This window comes from Mytilus trossulus, chromosome 8 (genome assembly GCF_036588685.1).
Source record: "Mytilus trossulus isolate FHL-02 chromosome 8, PNRI_Mtr1.1.1.hap1, whole genome shotgun sequence".
Classification (NCBI taxonomy): domain Eukaryota; kingdom Metazoa; phylum Mollusca; class Bivalvia; order Mytilida; family Mytilidae; genus Mytilus; species Mytilus trossulus.
Genome location: NC_086380.1, coordinates 21,696,601 through 21,718,039, shown reverse-complemented (window position 1 = coordinate 21,718,039; position 21,439 = coordinate 21,696,601). Strand labels below are relative to the sequence as shown.

General features: G+C 31.0%; 1 protein-coding gene across 1 annotated transcript; it reads right to left on the bottom strand.

Moving 5' to 3' along the window:
* Window positions 1–341: 341 nt before the first annotated feature.
* On the bottom strand, window positions 342–15,668 carry LOC134727455 (uncharacterized). Its single transcript, XM_063591838.1, has 7 exons — window positions 15,113–15,668; window positions 14,481–14,567; window positions 14,145–14,162; window positions 4,132–4,428; window positions 2,595–2,624; window positions 822–839; window positions 342–367 (listed from the first exon to the last, which is right to left on the bottom strand). The coding sequence occupies exons 1-7, from the start codon at window positions 15,666–15,668 to the stop codon at window positions 342–344; spliced, it is 1,032 nt and encodes a 343-aa protein (XP_063447908.1).
* Between the last annotated feature and the right edge of the window lie 5,771 nt (window positions 15,669–21,439).

The window sequence follows — 21,439 nt, the reverse complement described above, 5'->3', positions numbered from 1 at the left end:
TAAATACAATCACTGACACAGTTTTCAAGTTTTGACAGGAAGATTAAATTAAATTAATATCGATTGTTTGATGTTTTTGTTATTTTCTTTCAATTTATACCTTATAGTCTAATTCTGAATGGTTGACAAAGGATAGGAATCGTTTGGAAGTTTAACATAATACTTTTTTGTCAATACCTCTTGTAAGCTGTATGTATTCAATACGATGCAGGCAGTCAATGAGTTAAGTCATAGAATTCGGGCTTCATCATGTGTTGTAAAACAATTTATAAAAAAAGAAGATCTGGAAGTTTTTTCTAAATTTTTATTGAAATTGATCATGTTGATGACATATCAAGGAACTAGTAGTCGTATCCTTGGCTGTAATCTGCAATTAAAGAGTACAAATAAATATACATACAAAATTGTAATTCGTTTGTTAGTCAAAGGTATAATCACATGATTAATAAATTAAAAGTTGCTTTACAGTGGCAGACATTGTATAGAATATAGTTCATGCTATTTTGTTTAATAATTTGTATACCGTATAATGCATAGAAACAACTTACAGTATTTATATAAAATCAACAACACACACTACCCAATTTAATGTATCTTAGCCATGACTTGTTATGTAACAATACATTCTTTATAATAAAGCCTCCATATTTAATTTGTTGAATGTGTAATACTTGATATTTAGGAGAGAATATAATTTATCACGGTGGAGCGAGAAAGCCAGAAGATTGGTTTACCTAAAGGTTTGCCAGTATTTATTAGAAAAATGTGCATGTCTTTCATGTTAATTTTACAACACTAGCTTAAACTATAATACAATTTACCTGCATTTCTTCTATAACCTGTAATATTAAAAAAAAAAGATCAAATGAACTTTTGACTATAAGTAGCCTACTATGAGTATCAAATAAAAACTATACCGGCACAATTCAATAGTGAAATTTACTACTGAACGATTGACTTCAAAATCATCGTAATCAAACAATTGTATTCTATGATCTAAGACATCATTTTTTTTTCTCAATCGATTTGTGAATTTTGAACAGCAGTATACTACTGTTCTGTTGCTTTTATTTATTTTGTCCAAATTTGAAAAGATAGATTTTTAATCAGAAACTTTAATTATAATTCTGAAATCTGATCGAAAAGGAAAAAAAAACCTGGTTATTCTTGAACAATATATGTCAAAACCATCATAGCAGAACATGGCATTTTCTTTTAAGTCCATAACTTGATGTTGAGGGTCAGGAGGTAGGTTTTAAAATTTCAAAATTTTAACAAAAACATTTATTTAACTGTAAGAAGTTCGCTACTCAGTTTCAAAATAACACTAGTGTACATTGATAGGGGATAATTTCAGGAACCAAAACGGCAAACTGTAATATGCAATGTGCTTGTTTTCGAGATTTTAGCCGTTGAAATTTTGGCGACAAAATGGTCTCTCTTGATTTTTTCACAGCTTTATTTGATATGTTTATGTTCTCATAAAAAATAACAAGGATTTGTTTAGAATTTAACAGATGGCTTATTATTATATTATTATGTTACTCTTTTGTATAAAAAATAATTGAAAAAAATAGCGGTCAATGGGCAAAGATTTTTAAGGCATTCAATTTGATAAAACTACAGCATTCTGAAAATCTGAAAAAAATCCAAAACATGACAGTTGAACTTCCTATACTCTAATTGTCATCACGACACGAATTTATGACGAACATGCGCATCTGTATTTATGTCATTTAAAAGGCGGATTACGCATATGATATATGACGAAATTATTTAATAAAATAATTATAAATCCGAAAAATAACATGTTATAATCTGATAATATTGGACAGCTGTTTTAATATCACACATATATCAACCGAAAACACCAATGTAAAATAACATCTATACACAATATTCGCATGTGTTAAATAAAATCAACAGTCAATTAACAAAAAAAGTAACGTAGTCGTATATACATCAATTTTTTATCATATAAATATGGTTGTATGTTTTAGATACACCATACCTTAACATATGGTGCAACCCAGTGTAACTGCGCACCTTTGGTAAACTCATAAAAATCAATGATTCAAAAATATTGCGATAGCACATTCATTACATTTTATTTCATATGTGTATAATTTCACATTTTAGAGTTGTACGTTCAAAATTAGGTACACCCCTTTTTAAGAAGTTCCGTGATTATATGCATCGGGGATCAAGGCGATTTTACTATACGTTTACAAGTAATGTATAACACAAACAAATAGTAGAGAGTCAATGTCAAATCAAAGGACACATTTACTTAGACCACATGTAATGTACTGATGTTAAAAGTCTAAAAAAGTGGACAATAATCAAAAACGAACAGCAATCGAACTATAATCCACAATTATTGCACAAAGGGCAAATATAAGGGCATTTACAGCTGTTCAGCTTGCATCAAAATAGAAATATTTTCAATCCTATATATATTTCAAGTTAACCTTTTGTTCTTGATCGTGTAAAGATTTTCAATGTTGTAAACCTATTTTAAATTCAATTAAAACTTACCACCCATCATACCGAAATTATTTAATAAAATAATTATAAATCTGTTTTCTACTCACGTCTTTTTCCTCCCATCATGCCTCCCATACCTGTAAAGTTGATAAATAAAGATTATCATATACTTAGTCTAAATAACATATCATTTTTACTGTATGATAATAGCATAAAATTTACATAAATTCCATATTTTTCGAATATGTGCTTAGCGGGCTGATTTGAAAAGTTTATCACATGCTTCGATTGTTATCACATGCCTTTCCGTAACGTTATCGCATGGCATTCTGGTGATACTCGGCATATTCCGGAAAATACACCTCAATGCTACGTTTTCAGTAAAAAACATTACAAAGTAGTGAACAAAACAAGTATTTGGATACTGAAAAGTATATTGTGTAAAATAATAATAAAGAATAAAAAAATAAAAAAAATAAAAAATTATTAAATTATTAAAAAAATGCATATTTTAAAAGTTTCAAAAATAATTTAGTATGTTAATTTGAAAAAAAATGACTTTTCCAAACAGTATTCATTAAGTATATTGTTGAATTACTGATTTGTTTTTGTCGATTCGTCCGTATTGAAATGCTTTTCTCCTCTGTTGAGGCATATGCTAAAAAGATTTCATATCGAATGTACTAAATTTATGGTCCGACGTCCGTGAACTTTTCACTTTTTGAACTTTTATTTGAGAACAATGTAAAAAGGATAAATATACACTGATATATGAATATGATAAAAAGATCATAACATGTCATTTTTCATATTGAGTGTATTATCGCCCTCGGTCAATATCAGCCCTCGAGCCAAGCGGCTCTTGGGCTGATAATGAAAGTAAGGCTGCTACTACATGCGATATGAAAAATAACATGTTATAATCTGATAATATTGAACAGCTGTTTTAATATCACACATATATCAACCGAAGACACCAATGTAAAATAACATCTATACACAATATTCGCATGTGTTAAATAAAATCAACAGTCAATTAACAAAAAAAGTAACGTAGTCGTATATACATCAATTTTTTATCATATAAATATGGTTGTATGTTTTAGATACACCATACCTTAACAAATGGTGCAACCCAGTGTAACTGCGCACCTTTGGTAAACTCATAAAAATCAATGATTCAAAAATATTGCGATAGCACATTCATTACATTTGATTTCATATGTGTATAATTTCACATTTTAGAGTTGTACGTTCAAAATTAGGTACACCCCTTTTTAAGAAGTTCCGTGATTATATGCATCGGGGATCAAGGAGATTTTACTATACGTTTACAAGTAATGTATAACACAAACAAATAGTAGAGAGTCAATGTCAAATCAAAGGACACATTTACTTAGACCACATGTAATGTACTGATGTTAAAAGTCTAAAAAAGTGGACAATAATCAAAAACGAACAGCAATCGAACTATAATCCACAATTATTGCACAAAGGGCAAATATAAGGGCATTTACAGCTGTTCAGCTTGCATCAAAATAGAAATATTTTCAATCCTATATATATTTCAAGTTAACCTTTTGTTCTTGATCGTGTAAAGATTTTCAATGTTGTAAACCTATTTTAAATTCAATTAAAACTTACCACCCATCATACCGCCGCCCATTCCACCCATCATACCACCCATCATTCCACCTGGCATGCCACCCATCATACCACCGGACATACCTCCCATCATGCCACCGGGCATGCCACCCATCATTGGGTGCATTCCTCCCATCATTCCTCCAGGCATGCCACCCATCATCCCTCCGGGCATACCACCCAGCATGCCACCGCCCATACCTCCCATCATGCCACCGCCCATGCCGCCGCCCATTCCACCACCCATTCCTCTACCATATCCGGCGGCATTTACTGCCACAAAGCATACGGCAAAGACTGCAATAACAGTTTGTAGAGGATTCATTCTGAAAAAAATAGCTGCATACATTTAGCTTCATTCATTTACCTTTTTTTTTGTTGTATTTCTTTACTTGTTTTATTATTTGAAAATATCCGTGGTTCCAATTCATTTAGTGCAACTATCATTTTAATTTGGTTTTCAAAGTATTGTTTGCAGCAACAATAGTAAAAAGGACTTAAGAACAACCTTATACTTGGGTTGTTTCCTCACCTTACGTTGTGTACTGTAAATAGATATAGGAAGATGTTGTGTGAGTGCAAATGAGACAACTCTCCATCCAAAAAACAATTAAAATACGTTTACTATTAGTTCTTAGTATTGCACAATGTTTAAACATTATAAGAAAATTCATATGTATACCGGTTTTAATCACCTGACCAATTCAAGTGCTGGTTTTTTTCCGAGTAAACCACCTTACGTTGTGTAATTGAAACACGTTTACTACTAATTCTTAGTATTGAACAATGTTTAAACATTATTTGTTTTCAACTGTACACCGTTTTTATTACCTGACCAAGTGCTATTTTGACACGAGTAAACTGCATGCTGGAATAATGTTAATGCCCATTGCATAGTATTGAAAAGAAAAACATTATGGTGTTTTTTAAAACATAAATTACAGGTAGAAGTTTTTCGTCATCTTCTTATTATCATAGTATCAGGTGAACCACGAATTCAAATGTTCAGGGAATACAAATTTCCTATAAGTTTGTTTGCAAAATTATATCCATGAAAACACATGCATATCTCAATTCATGAAAAGGGATACCCATGAAAATAAATGAATCAACAGTATCCATAATAGGTCTCAGCATTTCTTACTGCTAGGCATATGTATGAATATTTGGGTTTTTTAACAAAAAGAATAGTGTTAAAAGAAATTAAGAAAACACGCCTTAAATCAACTTTTGACCACCACATTCTATATGTGCCTGTTCATGGTTAGGTTCATGTAACTAAGTGGCCGTCATGTGTTGCTGTACAACATATTTGTTTTTGTTATTATTTGGTTTGGTGCAGAAATCAGTCAGTTTTTTGTATTGTTCAAATTATACTCTTTTTATCATTGCGTGGTCCTTAAAAGCTGACTATGCGGTATGTGGGTTTTTTTTAATTATTGAAGGCCCTACAGTTACTTACAGCTTTTAATTTCTGTTTCATTTGGTCTATTGTGGATATTTTTCTTATTTGTAATCATATCATATCTTCCTATTTGCATACTTTCTTTACCTTTGCGATATTATTGTAAGTTTGATAGGAGATTTCCTATTTGAAGCAGTGAATAAAAAAAGAATACAATATGGTATAATAACAAATGAGACAACTAGCCACAAAAGACCACTTGATACCGAAATTAACAAATATAAGTCACCGTATCGATAATTTTTCATTGGTTTGCTAAATTGTGTTGCTGTATTAAAAATGTTTTTGGATGTCTAAAAAAAGTGTTTCCATTGAAAATGAGGGGACCGCATGAGGTCTATGTGCATTTTAAATGAAAATCCTAACTTGGTAAAGACAAATGTTGACCTAGGATTTATTGCGGTTTGCTTTAATGCATATAATTTTTCGAAGGTATGATACCAAATTTGGTGGGAACATGTTTGAGTTATATCTTTGATTTGGTCAGATACGCGTTAAAGAACAAAATTCGAGGCAAACAAATATTATTTGTATTAAAGCTAAATCGGCTTAAAATGTTTGATGTCATTTTAGCTTAAGTAAATTGAAGAATTTATAAAAATAAAAATTAATAGCCATAATGTATCATTAAAACAATATAACCCCGGATCGGTTAAAGCTGTATCAAAACTATAAATTAAATACTAGTATAATTTCAAATAAGATTTTTAATCGTAAACATAGAACCACTACAAATCGATCACTAATCTACAGTAAAAAGATTTAATACTCTTTTTATTCTGCATTTTTTTATGAATCAAATTTACATACCTGTGTTAGATGTGGATCCGCAGGGTAATGACGGCAAATAGTGGAGTAAAGATTGATGGTCAGTTTGACTTTTATATAGTAAAATGACTCGGAAATACGGTCATTAAAAATAAAATAAAGTTACACGATTAACAATGTTAAAAGGTCTTTGATTACTTTTTATGTCATTTCTTACATGTTTCATGTAAAACTTTCATTCAACTTTACAACTTAAAGGTTGAAGGTTAAACTAATATTTGACTTTATAACTGTAATATTACATGGAATAGTCGTAAAGGTTGTGTAAGATTTTTGTAATAATCGTAATAATCATTATAATCTAGTTTTCTACAGGAAGGTAACAAGAAGTGTCTTGTAAATTGGAATGACCAAGCACAACAACGAAACATTGTTTTATCACATCGAATATATCAGAATGTTCTTTGGTTATAACTATACTATGAATAGTCGTTTGTCTGTATTTGTTTTTTTAACTATTGTAACAGTTATGTTTCGTAGATATGTTAGGAACGTTGCACAGAAAGTGTATAAGTTGATTCATCTAACTATAAACTATAAGGAAGAGAAGATACTATGTTGTCAGCTTTTTTACCACAGTCATCCTGTCCTAGACACCTATTCTGTGTCAAATATTTTATAACAATTCTAATTCAGAGCTGTATCAAGCTTGAACTTAGTATACATACTTGACCAACTATTCACAGTTCAACAAATGTGGTCGTATCAAACGGCACCCGGTAGACTATTCTTATTGTTATTGTATCTAAAAAGTAGACATTTGAATAAAAGTGTAAGATATCAAGATGTGTAATATACAGTAGCTAATTGAAAACATATGCTGCTTTATATTTTGATTACATATGGTACACGGTAGGTATAGTGTCCGGCTAGGATCGTGGTTTTTTGAGTGATTTGGTCCATTTTTGTCGAGTGTAGTTCGGGCTTTTTCGCGTGATGAAACATGCGATAAGTTCAATTAACGTATATTTCGTAATTATAACAGTTTTTAATATTACTACATGTGTTTGAATCAACAAAGAAGCTTAATCTCCTTATATTTAATAAAAAAAATCAGTGTTTGCTATTGTACAGGTTTTTCGAGAGCAACTGTGAAATCGTCCGGGTTTTTTTTACAGAATAGTTTGTTACTGTAATTAAGTGAAGAAAAATATCACATATTCCCAATAAGTCATCAAAAAAATATGAAAATTAATCTTTTTTTCAATTTAATGCAAATATTCTGTTTGGAGAGCGTTATACAACTACTTTCCAGTGTTTATTTAAAAATAACTTGATACTCATTTTTTTTTAATTATATTTGCATAATCAAACCCCTCCTCACAGTTGTAGCATTTAGTCAATTTCGGTTTACATTTCTTAAACAATAAAATAAACAATACAAGATACAATACAAATAGATAATGACATCGCTAAGATGTACACTCTTTTTTAAAGAACAGACATACATCTAATACAATATATATATATATTTACGTCTCAATTCGAATTGTCTATGCTTTCGTTCCGGACCATATGAGTATTAAAAATTTGTTACAACGTCGTAGCTACAATTCAATTTACGTACGCCATCACGAGTTGGTTGACCGTTATAGAATATCCATTTAACAAATGATATCGAATATGTTCCGTACGTCGTAACAACATTCCCCTTCCTTTTAATAATATGACCTACCGAATTAGACTATTTACTGGATATGTTCTTTCATACGCAACACGACGGGTGCCACATGTGGAGCAGAATCTGCTTACACTTCCGGAGTACCTGAGATCACCCCTAGTTTTTGGTGCGGTTCGTATTTTTTAATCTATAGTTTTCTATATTGTGTTATGTGTGCTAGTGTTTGTCTGTTTGTCTTTTTCATTTTCAGCCATGGCGTTGTCAGTTTATTTTCGATTTATGAGTTTGACTATCCATCTGGTATCTTTCGCCCCTATTTTAGGACCATACGCGTATGGTGACGACCATATGCGTATACTCATATGGTCAAACTTTACGCGTATGGTCGAACCATATGATAGATATAGGAAGATGTGGTATGAGTGCCAATGAAACAAAACTCCATTTAAATAACAATATATACAAGTAAACCATTATAGGTCAAGGTAAGGCCTTCAACACAGGGCCTTGGCTCACAACGAACAACAAGCTATAACAATGTATAAAGGGCCCCCAAAATAACTAGTTCAAAATCATTCAAACGGGAAAACTAACGGTTTAGGGGTGAGGTGTGGTAGACAAATAGGAAAATTTTAAACGAAAGAGATATTTATGTTCTTTGGCAAAAAAGTAATAAAGTGGCGAAAATGTATTGGCGAAAGAGGTGGCGAAAAACATAATAATTGCCCGAGGAGAACCCCAATTTAGTATAGAACGATTCAATAATGCAATAAAATTATCTATAACAATGACGGTTACATGAAATGTATTAATTTTATAGTGTAAAGGCTACCCAAACCAGCACAAGTTACAAGTTGAAACCCATTGTCTTTAATTTCAATTAATTGTCTTAATCTGGATGTATCTGTTTTCTGTCCGTATCAATTATTAGACTTTTTAGCATATCTACTTTTTTGTCAGTTAGTAAAACAGTTGAACTCTTGTTTAACAGATATAGGAAGATGTGGTGTGAGTGCCAATGAGACAACTCTCCATCCAAATAACAATTTAAAAAGTAAACCATTATAGGTTAAAGTACGGCCTTCAACAGTTCATTAAGACATTTTTGGAAGTTATCTTCCAAGTTGACAATTTACTGTTCAGTAATAGTTATCCCATAAGGCCCAAATACTTATATGGTCCGGAACACTCACATTAGATTGTTGACATCACGGATATATACTGTACATGCAATATAAGATGATTGTGAGAAAAAGAATATATACAAATGAACGATACTTGTTTCGTGATAAAATGCAAGTGTTGATACACCATGTGCCAAGTACTTAATTTGAGTCTTTATAGTGTTTAAACGTAAACACATACCATTTTAGCTATAAGAAATGTGTATTATCACTCGATAAAAAAGGACACACTCGAAAAAAGTCCGGACTGCTCTAAAAAAAACGGACAAGAAAAACTTAATTTAGTCTCAAAAGGTCGTTTTCAATGCAATAGCAATAGTTTTTGTAAAGTGTATATCTAAAGATATATAGATTCCATGTATGAATTTCTTTATATCTAAAATACTAACATATCATGTATGACCTTGCTTATCAAACTAAAGTTTTTATATTAATATGATATCACGTCTTGTTAGAAAAAAATTGGTGTGTTTACATTTTTGATCATATTAACTCGAAAAAAAGTGGTCACACTCGAATAAGCCCGATCTATTTACTCGAAAAACCATGATCCTAGCCGGACACTATACCTACCGTGTGGTGAAGTGTTTTTATCACCCATATGTATTCTTCCCTCGCAAATTTAATAGATAAAAAACAAACAGGGAATAATCTGTTAGCTGCCCTGGTCGGCTTATTTTTTATGTATCCAGTTGAATTCAAATAAAGATAATATTAAAGAAAAACAGTACAAATACATATATATATATACATCCAATTTGCAAAGTATATTAATAATGTATATTTATGGAATAAAGATTATATTTCTTAAAAACAAAGAAATTATTTCAACACTGTTAAATATAAATCACTTCTGTCATACCTCATCAAACAAAATGTATCTGCTGATGAACAGACCAGGTACCAGGCACATAATTTGATACGCCAGACGCACGTTTCGTCTTCATAAGACGTATCTCTTGCTCTAAGATCAGAATTGTTATAAATCCAAACAAGTACAAAATCTAGGAGCCTTAAAGCTTGAAGACCCAAAATTAAAAAAAAGTTATGCAAAATAACTAAGTCATCTATGCCTGATTTCGACAATTTTATACTTTGTTCACAAGAATTCTATTAATTAAAAATGACCATTTAATTGATATTTTAACCGAAGTGCTGACTGCTTGGCTGGTGATACCATCGGAATAAAATGCTCACCAGCAGTGGTATCGGCCTAGCGATGTTAGTGGTAATCAAAGGTAAAAGGCTTATCATTTGATACACCATATGAACGTTCTACATCAGACTCATCAGTGACGCTCAGATGAAAATTGTTATAGAGACAAATAAAGACTTTTACTCCTATACTATCTTAAAAAATAAGCATTTTGATAAATCAATGTTGTTGTTTTTTTAAACAAAACAATAAATAAAGGAATATATAACAAAGGACCAGGAGACCGAAATATTCTCGATTGTCCCGAAGGTGCAACAAATTGTCATTCGATAGTAAATAAATAAACTGTACAAACAAGCAGAAAACAAAACAAAAACTTAAATTTGTAAAGACATATAATTGCTTGTGTCATATTATTGTTTATATAACTTACATTTTATAGTGGCATGGTATAGATTGTGTTATTCTATTGTTTTAGAAACTTCAAGTTATACTTGTTAGTGTATAGATTGCATGTAAAAAAAGATATTACTTGAAAACATTATTGTAATTTTTTGATTTTTGTTATGTAGCGGAAATAGATAAATAAACTCATCATAGACACCAGGATTAAAATCAATGATAATTCACGTCAGCTAAGAAACCATCTATCATAAAATTCCTGAACATTAATTGTACTTCAATAATGATTTTTCTTCAAAGACTTTAATAGACATCTGGTTTCAGTAAAACATATCAACGAGAGAACAAGTTTAGCGGTTTTTGAAAATATTAATAGGTAAAGATGCATATTACAGCTTAAATGAGCAAAAAAGAAACAATTACTAATGGCTGAACATTGAAAAATAGAGAATCAACTTTCATTAGCAGTTATTGCCTGAGATGATAAAAATTAGTTATAGAATAATAACATGAAGAAAATACATGACAAAAAGGAAATCTCGAAGTACACATATTACATATTTTTATATTATCCACGAAATACTAAAGAAGAAATTTGGAAACGTTTAGAAAGTTCAGCGCTGTAAATTGGTTCTCTTTATCTTGTTAGCAATTTACTAAGAGGCATTCCCTTAACGAGTAAAGCCATAAAATTCTACCTATATTGTGTCTTATGAAAGAGTTCTTTAAAATTTAAAAAAAAATGTACGATAAGTTTTACTGGATGAATTTATTGATATTGCTGAAATATCAAGTAACTGATAGGCGTACATACAAACAATTTTTATTTCATCATGTACCAAGTCAGGCATATGCCAGTTGTTATACAATCATTTTATGTGTTTAAGCTTTTATTTTTTATTTGATTAGGGAATTTTCGTTTTGAATTTTCCTCGGAGTTCAGTATTTTTGTGATTTTACCTTTTTATAAAAATGTAAAGCAGTTATCATCTCATATATAATGAATTTTATAGTGTGTATCCATGTCATATTTTTTATCGTGTATTTTATGGAAACGAAACACAAGATTCTGTACGTCACAACACGTGCATGTAATATACGACAACTTTATATCAATAATTTACGATACAACCTTTTGCATATCAGCTATAAGATACTATAATACAATAAATTTAACGATTAAGCTTCTGCTCTAAAGTTGTGACTCAGAGGTGAACCTATTTTGTTGTTAAGTTGCTATTTGATTTGAAAAGGGTTTTCAGCGATAGTGAGTTCTTTGTGTATATACTTTTTCCGTATGATTTCTGTTTATAATTATTTGGCTTCGTGCCAATAATCTGTTGATTCGGACTATTTCAAGTTCATTTTTATAGTATGGGTTTATGCTGGGTTTTATATATAACTCATCTAAGTTTGGACAGAAGTAGGACCCTCACCAGCATTGTTGTTCCCGCCACATAATTATTCTCTTTATAACTGACTTTATGATAAGGGGTTATCCTTTGTTGAAGGCCGTAAAATAACCCAAAGTTACTTAAATTCCTTTCATTTGTTTCGATTTTCCTATAGAAAGACCTAGCTTTTCACTCTCCCTTTTTTTAATCGCATAACGAGTAAAGTGCTTGATTCAGAAGATGGTTTAGTAATAACTCAAATGTTTGCTATTATAACTGAAAACATATATTAAATAAACTTCCTTTAAATAAAGCTCATACTAACAATGAACACTGTTCCTCCCCGGATATTGATTTTTATATCCTTACAATTTATGATCGAAGAGATGATTTTTCATTTTAAAGCACAAACATGTCGACATTCACCTCAAAAGCTAACCAAACCTTTAAACAAACGTATTCAGAAGTGACATAGTTATAATTATGTTGTCAAATTATTAGAGATGGCATATTTCATTCACTAATAGGGTTTTTGTATAGAAAATAAACACCTATATTATAAAACCAGTTGTTGGCATAATACGGAATCTGTGTTTGTGTTATTCTACTTTTCACTAAATCGCAGAAGAAAGGGAGAAATAACTATGCATGTCACATATGCATACAGAAGGATACAATTGGGACTATTGGTTATTGGGAAAGAACCTATTTATAATCAAAATATGCAAATTATTTAACAATTTTTTGACAACAGTTGAAACTTGCTTATCTTACGGTATAAAGGAAGCTTGTTATACAATATGGTCATTTGTCAAACATTGGTGACAGTATATATTAACAAAACTAACTTGGTTTTTTTTTTTAAATTAATTATTATTTTATTTTTACCTTATGTAATTTAGGTTTTCCTACAACAATATGTCTGTCAATTCATTCTTGAAAGGGACATTTGAAATCTCAGACACGTGTTATATCCCTTTTTCGCCTTTGCAAAACTAGGATCGAGTATTGTGATAGTAAGTTGGTGTCTGCCATACTTTATTTACGTTTGTTGTTGTAACAGATGAAGGTGTTGGTTTTCTCTTTAGCTTTGAATTGGTCATGTGTTACAATAATATCCTATTAATAAGTTTCAATTTATCAATTCAACTCTGAAGAAACCAGGAATTAAGAAAACAAAAATTAGAAATTATTCTTCAATCAAGAACAGACATTGGCACGATACATGTCCAGTCAAGTAATGGATGACGGTACATGACCATTTCTACACACATGAAACATCTAACGATGAGTTAATATCATATCATAAGAAAACAAATCAAGTCAGATATATGTTTAAGCATTTATTATACAGAACAAATATGGAATGTTTATGACAAATACTGCACATATAACGGTGTTCAATAGTCGTATGAATAAGAATCTGAAAGAAAAGAAAGTCAAAATAAGTAAACGTCAGATGGGAATGGAAATATAAATAAAAATGTTGACATTAACTATTGTAGTGTGTATCATTTATTGTTATTTTCTTCTTTTTCTTTTTTTTTCTAATTTGCTGAAAATGAAACTTCACATTGATTTAATCTATTGACTGCAATATGATAAATTAACTAAATTTTGTGTTCTTTTAAGCTGTTGTTGTGACATTGCTTTGTGTTAGGCTTTCTTTAATCAATCAATGCATGCATTTGATTGAGATGATAGGTACATTTGTAGCAATGAATGCCATGCAGTAATGTATGTTTTAGACAAAATTTTAGTCTTTTTTTATTAAATAAATATATTTTTTTTCATTATAGATATCAGGCTAAAAATGTTGTAAGCCAGTCTCCCTTTTCGTCCTTAAAAGACTCTTAAGTGATGTTTAAATAAAATAATCAAATAAAGTACAAAGTTGAAAAGCATTCAGGACTTGTGTTTCCAAATAGAGATAATAACTATATTAAATGTGAGTTATAAATACCTGTGGCTCTTTTATATCCTGCAAAATAATATATATCAATATAGCAATATACTTAGAAATATGTATGTGTGTGTAAGTAACAACATGCGAACAGCGGTATAAAATGTTGCCTGTATTTTAATTTGTACTACATGTTCAACTCAATACGAACAGTATTAAAATAATCATATATAATAAAAACAAATAATAAAGTACCATTCTTTAAATAATTCACAAAAGAAAGTGTTACGAAATCTTTATATGTCATTTCTATTCAATTGTTCAGATACAAATAGAACATTCGATAACCGTATAGTACATTATAACAAAGTGCATCTTCAATGGACTATGACTTACTTTTGCCACCTCCCATTCCTCCGCCCATACCACCGCCCATTCCTCCCATACCACCTCCCATAGCTCCGCCCATTCCTCCGCCCATACCTTTAAGAAAAGAAAACATATATTGAAATAATACATTAAATATTACCATAATAACATGTATTATTCGTACAATATACATGTTTTTTTTTAAACTATTGTAATATCTTGGACTTTTTCGATGTTTTCATTTTACTTTGAATATCATTTTGAATATACACATATATTTTTGCAAAACAATTAAACCAAAATCCATTTTTTATGTGCTTTTCCAATGTCAGGTGCCTTTTACTCAATGCATGTTTTATGTTGTTGTCTGCCATGTACATTTAGTTTTGTTAATTGTCTTGTCATAAATCAGGCTTTAAGTTTTCTCTTTTGAAAAGATTTATTTCGAGGGAAAGCATGATAGGAAATACAAGCCCTCGAATATTGTATCAACTGGAAATAAGTATATATTAATTATACAGAATAGAACGTAAATGTAGTTAGCTTTAACACATTGAAATGTAGAATTCAGCAAGTCCTTGACACATTTATCAATAATTTCTTTGTATTAGATGTAATAATAATCCATGACAGTCAGACATAAAAAGCGTTTTAATTACCTCCCATCATAGCAGCCATCATTGCACCTCCCATCTTTGGCATTGGCATAGGCATAGCCATTTCCATTGGCATTGGCATTCCCATTGGCATTGGCATTGGCATTGGCATTGGCATTGGCATCGGCATTGGCATTGGCATTGGCATTTCCATTGGCATCGGCATCATCATCTTACCCATGCCCATACCACCTCCCATACCACCCATCATACCACCGCCCATACCTCCTCCCATACCACCGCCCATCATCTTGCCCATACCGCCTCCCATGCCACCACTCATCATACCACCTCCCATACCTCCCATCATTCCACCGCCCATCATCTTGCCCATACCGCCTCCCATGCCACCACTCATCATACCACCTCCCATACCACCACCCATCATACCATTTCCCATGCCGCCTCCCATCATACCACCTCCCATACCTCCTCCCATTCCTCCTCCCATCATACCACCTCCCATGCCGCCGCCCATACCGCCACCTTTACCATAACCAGCACCATTAACTGTGGCGAAGACAGCAATAAATGTGACAACGGTCTGAATGGGATTCATGATGAAAGACTGAAATAAAACAATTAAAAAAACATTAATTGCAATTCAATTCCATTTTGTTTATTGTTTGCTGATATTGATAACGATTAATTTTAACCCGTTACGTGCTATTAGTTTTGGCTTTGATGTTTTTTAGCAAGCTTCTTTTTTATTGTTTCAATAAGACAAAGCAATCTAAAATTATTGAAATTAGTGTACATTGGGAGTTACTTTTGTTCTTTGCGTAATATGAACACTGTTTATAAACTGCTAAATGTATTTTAGAAATAAACCTTGCCACAGTATGAAACAAACTTTAAATACCCATTATTTCATACCAAAAAAACTACAGATGACACGTATTTATTGGATTTTCTTTCAATTTTTGGATAATACTCAGATTGCATTTATGATGAGAAGAATTTCTAATAAGGAAATTGATTTCATGTTAGGGAGTTTAAGACTGAAAAAGTCTTGGATAATACTCAGATTGCACTTATGATGAGAAGAATTTCTAATAAGGAAATTGATTTCATGTTAGGGAGTTTAAGACTGAAAAAGTCTTGGATAATACTCAGATTGCACTTATGATGAGAAGAATTTCTTATAAGGAAATTGATTTCATGTTAGGGAGTTTAAGACTGAAACAGTGAACTGTAACGTTGTTTAAAGTAATATCACAAAAAACTGAACTCAGAAGAAATATATAAAGATAAGACCATAATCTAAATGCAAAATCAAAAGCTCAATCACAAACACATCAAACAAATGAATAGAGTGTGTCATATTCCAGACTCGGTACAGTTATGTCCTTATGTAGAATAAATGTGGATTAAACCTCGTTGTATAGCAAGCTTAACCTCTCGTTTGTATGACAGTCGCATCTAATTTCTCAATTTGACAATGATGCGTTAACAAAACAAACAGGAACAATAGATATAAAGAAATAAAGGCAACTTTTATACGAAAAAAGAAGTCTGTTTACTTTATTTTTTATTGTATATATGTATAGTATCACTGTAAATATGTTAGCTTCAAAGGAATTGAAAATAGGTATATGTTTCATATTAGATTTTATAAACTTTCAAAATTTTGCATTTGCTCAACATTTTACAGAATACATTTAAAAACTTAGTAGAATGTTTTAGAAAAAATTAATATCTCCTTTACAAATGTCTAAAAGGCAATTTAATTCTACTTCGACGGCATTTTCTTCTTCTTTATTGCGATTTTATGACATTTTTTACAATATCCAAACGGTTCTGCTTTTACTGCATAAGGGGCACATCTTAATGATTATATGTCTTAGTTTAGTCTCTAGGGCAAAAGTTTTTAAAACACAAAATGTATTACAACAACCATTAAACAGTTGATTAAAATATAACAAAAAGCAAAGCAAAATCGAAGGAATGACAAAAGATCAATAATTCAATGTAGTTAGTTTTTAAAAAAGTCAGCAAGTACAATGGTAGGTCTCTTAGTGATAACTTTAACATATTCCATCGGACGCATCATATTTTTAAAGTGTGTATGTCATTTTGATTTTAGCTATTTGTAAATGTTAGCTTCTATAAAGTAAAGTACAATATACACGACACTTTAAATCTAAATCTAACATTGTTTTTTTGGGTGTTTTAAAATGAAATTCAAATAGAAAGGTTTTGAATCCTACAGGAGATAAATTAACTAACATTAATATTCATGATATAAATAATCACACATTCACAAGATAAATAAGTATTAATTACGATTCATGCTTATTGTTAATATATTTGGTTAACAAAAAGATTTCAATCACTTGATCATTTACATTTCATTGGTATATGGTTCCATAATTTATTTATTCACTGAAGGTATGTACCGAATGAATTGAAAGACACAAAATATATTTTACAATGATATTTACTTCTATCCCTTTTCACTTTTATGATTACACTAGGTTTTTTTGTTTTTTTTGTTTTTTTGGGTTTTTTTTTCGTCTTGAACCTTTAAAGCGAAACTAAGGGTGTGTTAGAAATACAAATCCCATGAACATCTAGCCGTATGAACAAATTGACAAAAATGTATAGCCAAACATTAAGGACATTGTCGCCTAATGGAGGATACACAAAAATTATCTGTTAAAATCCATATCTTAAATTCAAATACAAACAACATACCTTTAGCTGTAGGGAGGACAAGTTCAATTGTGACCATAATCAGAAATTTGACATCTTTTATAAGAATTTAACACAGGAAATAGTAAATTCAACTTTAACAACTTGTAAAATATAAACATGCTAAAACATAAGTAGTAGTTTTATGTGATCATGTTTAACTTGTACCTGTTAGTTTTATTGTATGTTTTAACATGTCAAACTATTTCTTGTTACACGGTATGATTGATGTTATGTTGGTATTCGATAGTAATATACGTGTTACAAAATAGTATATACTTGACGCTGAGGTTGACAAATTTGACTTTGAATGTAAGTGTCGTATCCAAACACAAAAGATTAAAAGATTCAATCTGATATGCATCAATTAAAATTTAAATTAAACTGGATGTACTGACACCAACGTATGTTTGTTTATATAACAGACGTTTTGTTTTAAATATTACTTAAGATAATGCTGTTGTGATTATTCAAGATTCGAATAATTCATAATATGTGTAACGAAGCCAAGAGAAATTATGTTGGGGAGATAAACACAAATAACCTGTCAACCTTGAAAAAAAGCTTTATATCTTGGTGGTTTTTTTTATCTTGAGTTTTCAATATCATTTGTGAAGGGCATTTTAACATAATCAAGGTCAGCTCCTTTGAAATATTTACACACAATGTAAACCCGTCTTATCATTTAATTAAAATGATATATAGGTTGGGCTGGATGAAGATTATCTCTTTAATTTGTGTAATTTACTCATCTGACATTATTAACCTAGGGCTATTGAACTTTGCACTAGGTATGTAGTATGTACACAATAAATCCCTTTATGGATACATTTCGTGAAATATACTTATATACTTGAAAATAAAGGAACATCAGTGATTTTTAACGAGCTCTTATTACAATTTGCAAATAAACTTATGTACATTCATAGACACAATTTCGTCGTTTTATGATTGTGTGGTGTAAAAACGTCAAAAGGTGACTGAAATGAAAGAAATATGCCTGTAAATTATATTATTATAACATAAATGATTATTTTTTAAACTAAGAACACTTTCTGCAAAGGACCGAAAAACGGACATCAATTTTCGGCAACTTTCCTGAATTAAAAACACGACTTCAAAGAAGTATTTCTTAGTATTTCTTTGACTGATTGTCCTTAATTTCAGTTCTTACACCTTTGAAATTTCTGACATTCATCTAACATGAAATGGATTTGATTAATATTGTTTATAGCTGCGGTAATTAACACATCTGGTTTTAAATAGATGTGTAAATCGGTGAATGTGTGTCCCCCTTTGATAAAAAAAAACATCAGAAAAATTCGAATAGCCTTTTAGCTATCTTTCCAGATGATTTTTTTCAAAGACGCCATTTCCACGCTAAAATTATTTTACTTTTGATGTAATTTTCATATAGAAATAACAGTATACTTAAAAAAAAAATAAGACCTGAACATAAACTGCAGAAAACATGGGATATGATAGAGAAAAAGAGCACCCCATTTATATACCTTTGGATACGTTTGTCTGTGCTCGACATTTGTAATGGTAACAAGAAATAAAAGATTCTACATGTAAATTTAATATATCATAGTATGCATTTTGTTTTGAATTTCTGTTTTAATTTGTATAGAATATGTGTTTCTCGTTTTTCTCTTGTTACCGTATGGAATTTTCCAAGTTTGTTTTTTGTGTTTCTTCGTGTTTGCTTAAAAGTTTGTTTTTTTAATTAATGACGCTATGTTATGCTATCTATTCGTCTTGTGCGTTCAATCTGAATTAGCAATTTTGGACCAAACGTACGCATTAAAAACATTTTCAAAACAAAACGGTGGTATGCATTAAAACTAAGTCACTTTGCATGTCATACGATCGAAAATATACATTATAGCACGAAGACAGTTTAAAAACAGTATCTACTGTATTATTTAATTATATACTATCAATAGTAAAACTTTCTTTGTTGGCGTCATGATCAATTTAGTATGCATACCAAAGTGTGTGCGTCAATATCAAGGAACTATAAACAACTGTCATACAAATAGGATTTTATGTAGCTTTGAAACGAGGTTTAACTCACCATTTCCTCATCGCAATGCCTTTACAAAGTCAGGAACATGGCATTAGTTGTTAATTGTTCTGTTGATCGATAACATTGGTTTTTTTTAGTTTTTGTGGAATTTACATTAGAGTTCGGGTTTTTTTATACGATTTTTAAACCATGATTATTGATTTTCTAATTTGATTTTTGATAAGATGTTTTCTGATTACAAGGAAGTTACTGAACAAAAAGTTCCAAATAGTACATATAGAAAATTATATGAAAGTATAATATGGAATACTAGAGGGGGAGGACAGGGGTAAGGGAGACAGGGAGAAAGGGGTAGGAGAAAGGAGAGGAAGGCTGGGAAAAGGGAGAAAAAGTTGGAGAAAAAAATAAAATATGAAAAAATAAAATATCTCTTTTTTCCGGTAAATTAAAAACATAAAATAAGAAGAAGAGGGGTATGAGAAAGGAGAAGAGGGATAGGAGAAAGGAGAAGAGGGATGGGAGAAGGGAGAAGGGTACAACCCTGTCCTCCCCCTCATACTAGGGTATCACCAGCCCAGTAGTCAACACTTCGGTGTTGACATGAATATCAATAATGTGGTCATTTTTATAAATTTCCTGTTTACAAAACGTTGAATTTTGCGAAAACTAAAGATTTTCTTATCCCAAGCAAACATTAACTTAGCCGTATTTGGCACAACTTTTAAGAATTTTGGATCCTCAGTGCTCTTTAACTTTGTACTTATTTGGCTCTATAAATATTTTGATATGAGCGTCACTGATGAGTCTTATGTAGACGAAACGCACGTCTGGCGTACTAAATTATAATCCTGGTACCTTTGATAACTATATATTCCTTACTTCGTTACTACAAAACCCTTTCCTTTTCACGAATGTGACCTACCGAATCAGACTATTTACCGGATTTGTAATAACATAAGCAACACGACGGGTGCCACATTTGGAGCAGGATCTGCTTACCTTTCTGGAACACCAGAGATTACCCTCCGTTGTTACTGGAGTTCATGTTGCTTAGTCTTTAGTTTTCTATGCTGTGTCTTATGTACTATTATTTGTCTGTTTGTCTTTTGTTTTTATTCATGGCGTTGTCAGTTTATTTTCAATTTATGAGTTTGACTCTCCTTCTTGTTTCTTTCGTTCCTCTATTATGATCGACATCATGACCTGCATTGTTAAAAGTTATGGAAAATCTGTGTACCGTATGACCATAGAAATTAATATTGTCTCAAAAATCCGGAACACTCTTCTGTTTTCCTCGACGACCTTTGTTACCAATGATTTCTGATTCTCTAGAGGCATTCATCAGTAGTTTCTTACATATCTTGTTTTACTGGTTTGTTTTCGTGTGCATGCATTGCCTAGGAAATGTACTTGGTGCTGTCTTGGTGGACTGATACTAAAAGACAGTTGATAATAAAGCAGCATTTAAAATTGTAAGCCATCATGAAAAAAAATATGTTTGAATAGTTGTGAAATCAGAACCAAAATATTTTGGAATGCTAGAATCCGAATATTTTAGCATCTATACATTTTGGGATGACAGCATGCAGACATTTTTGGATGCC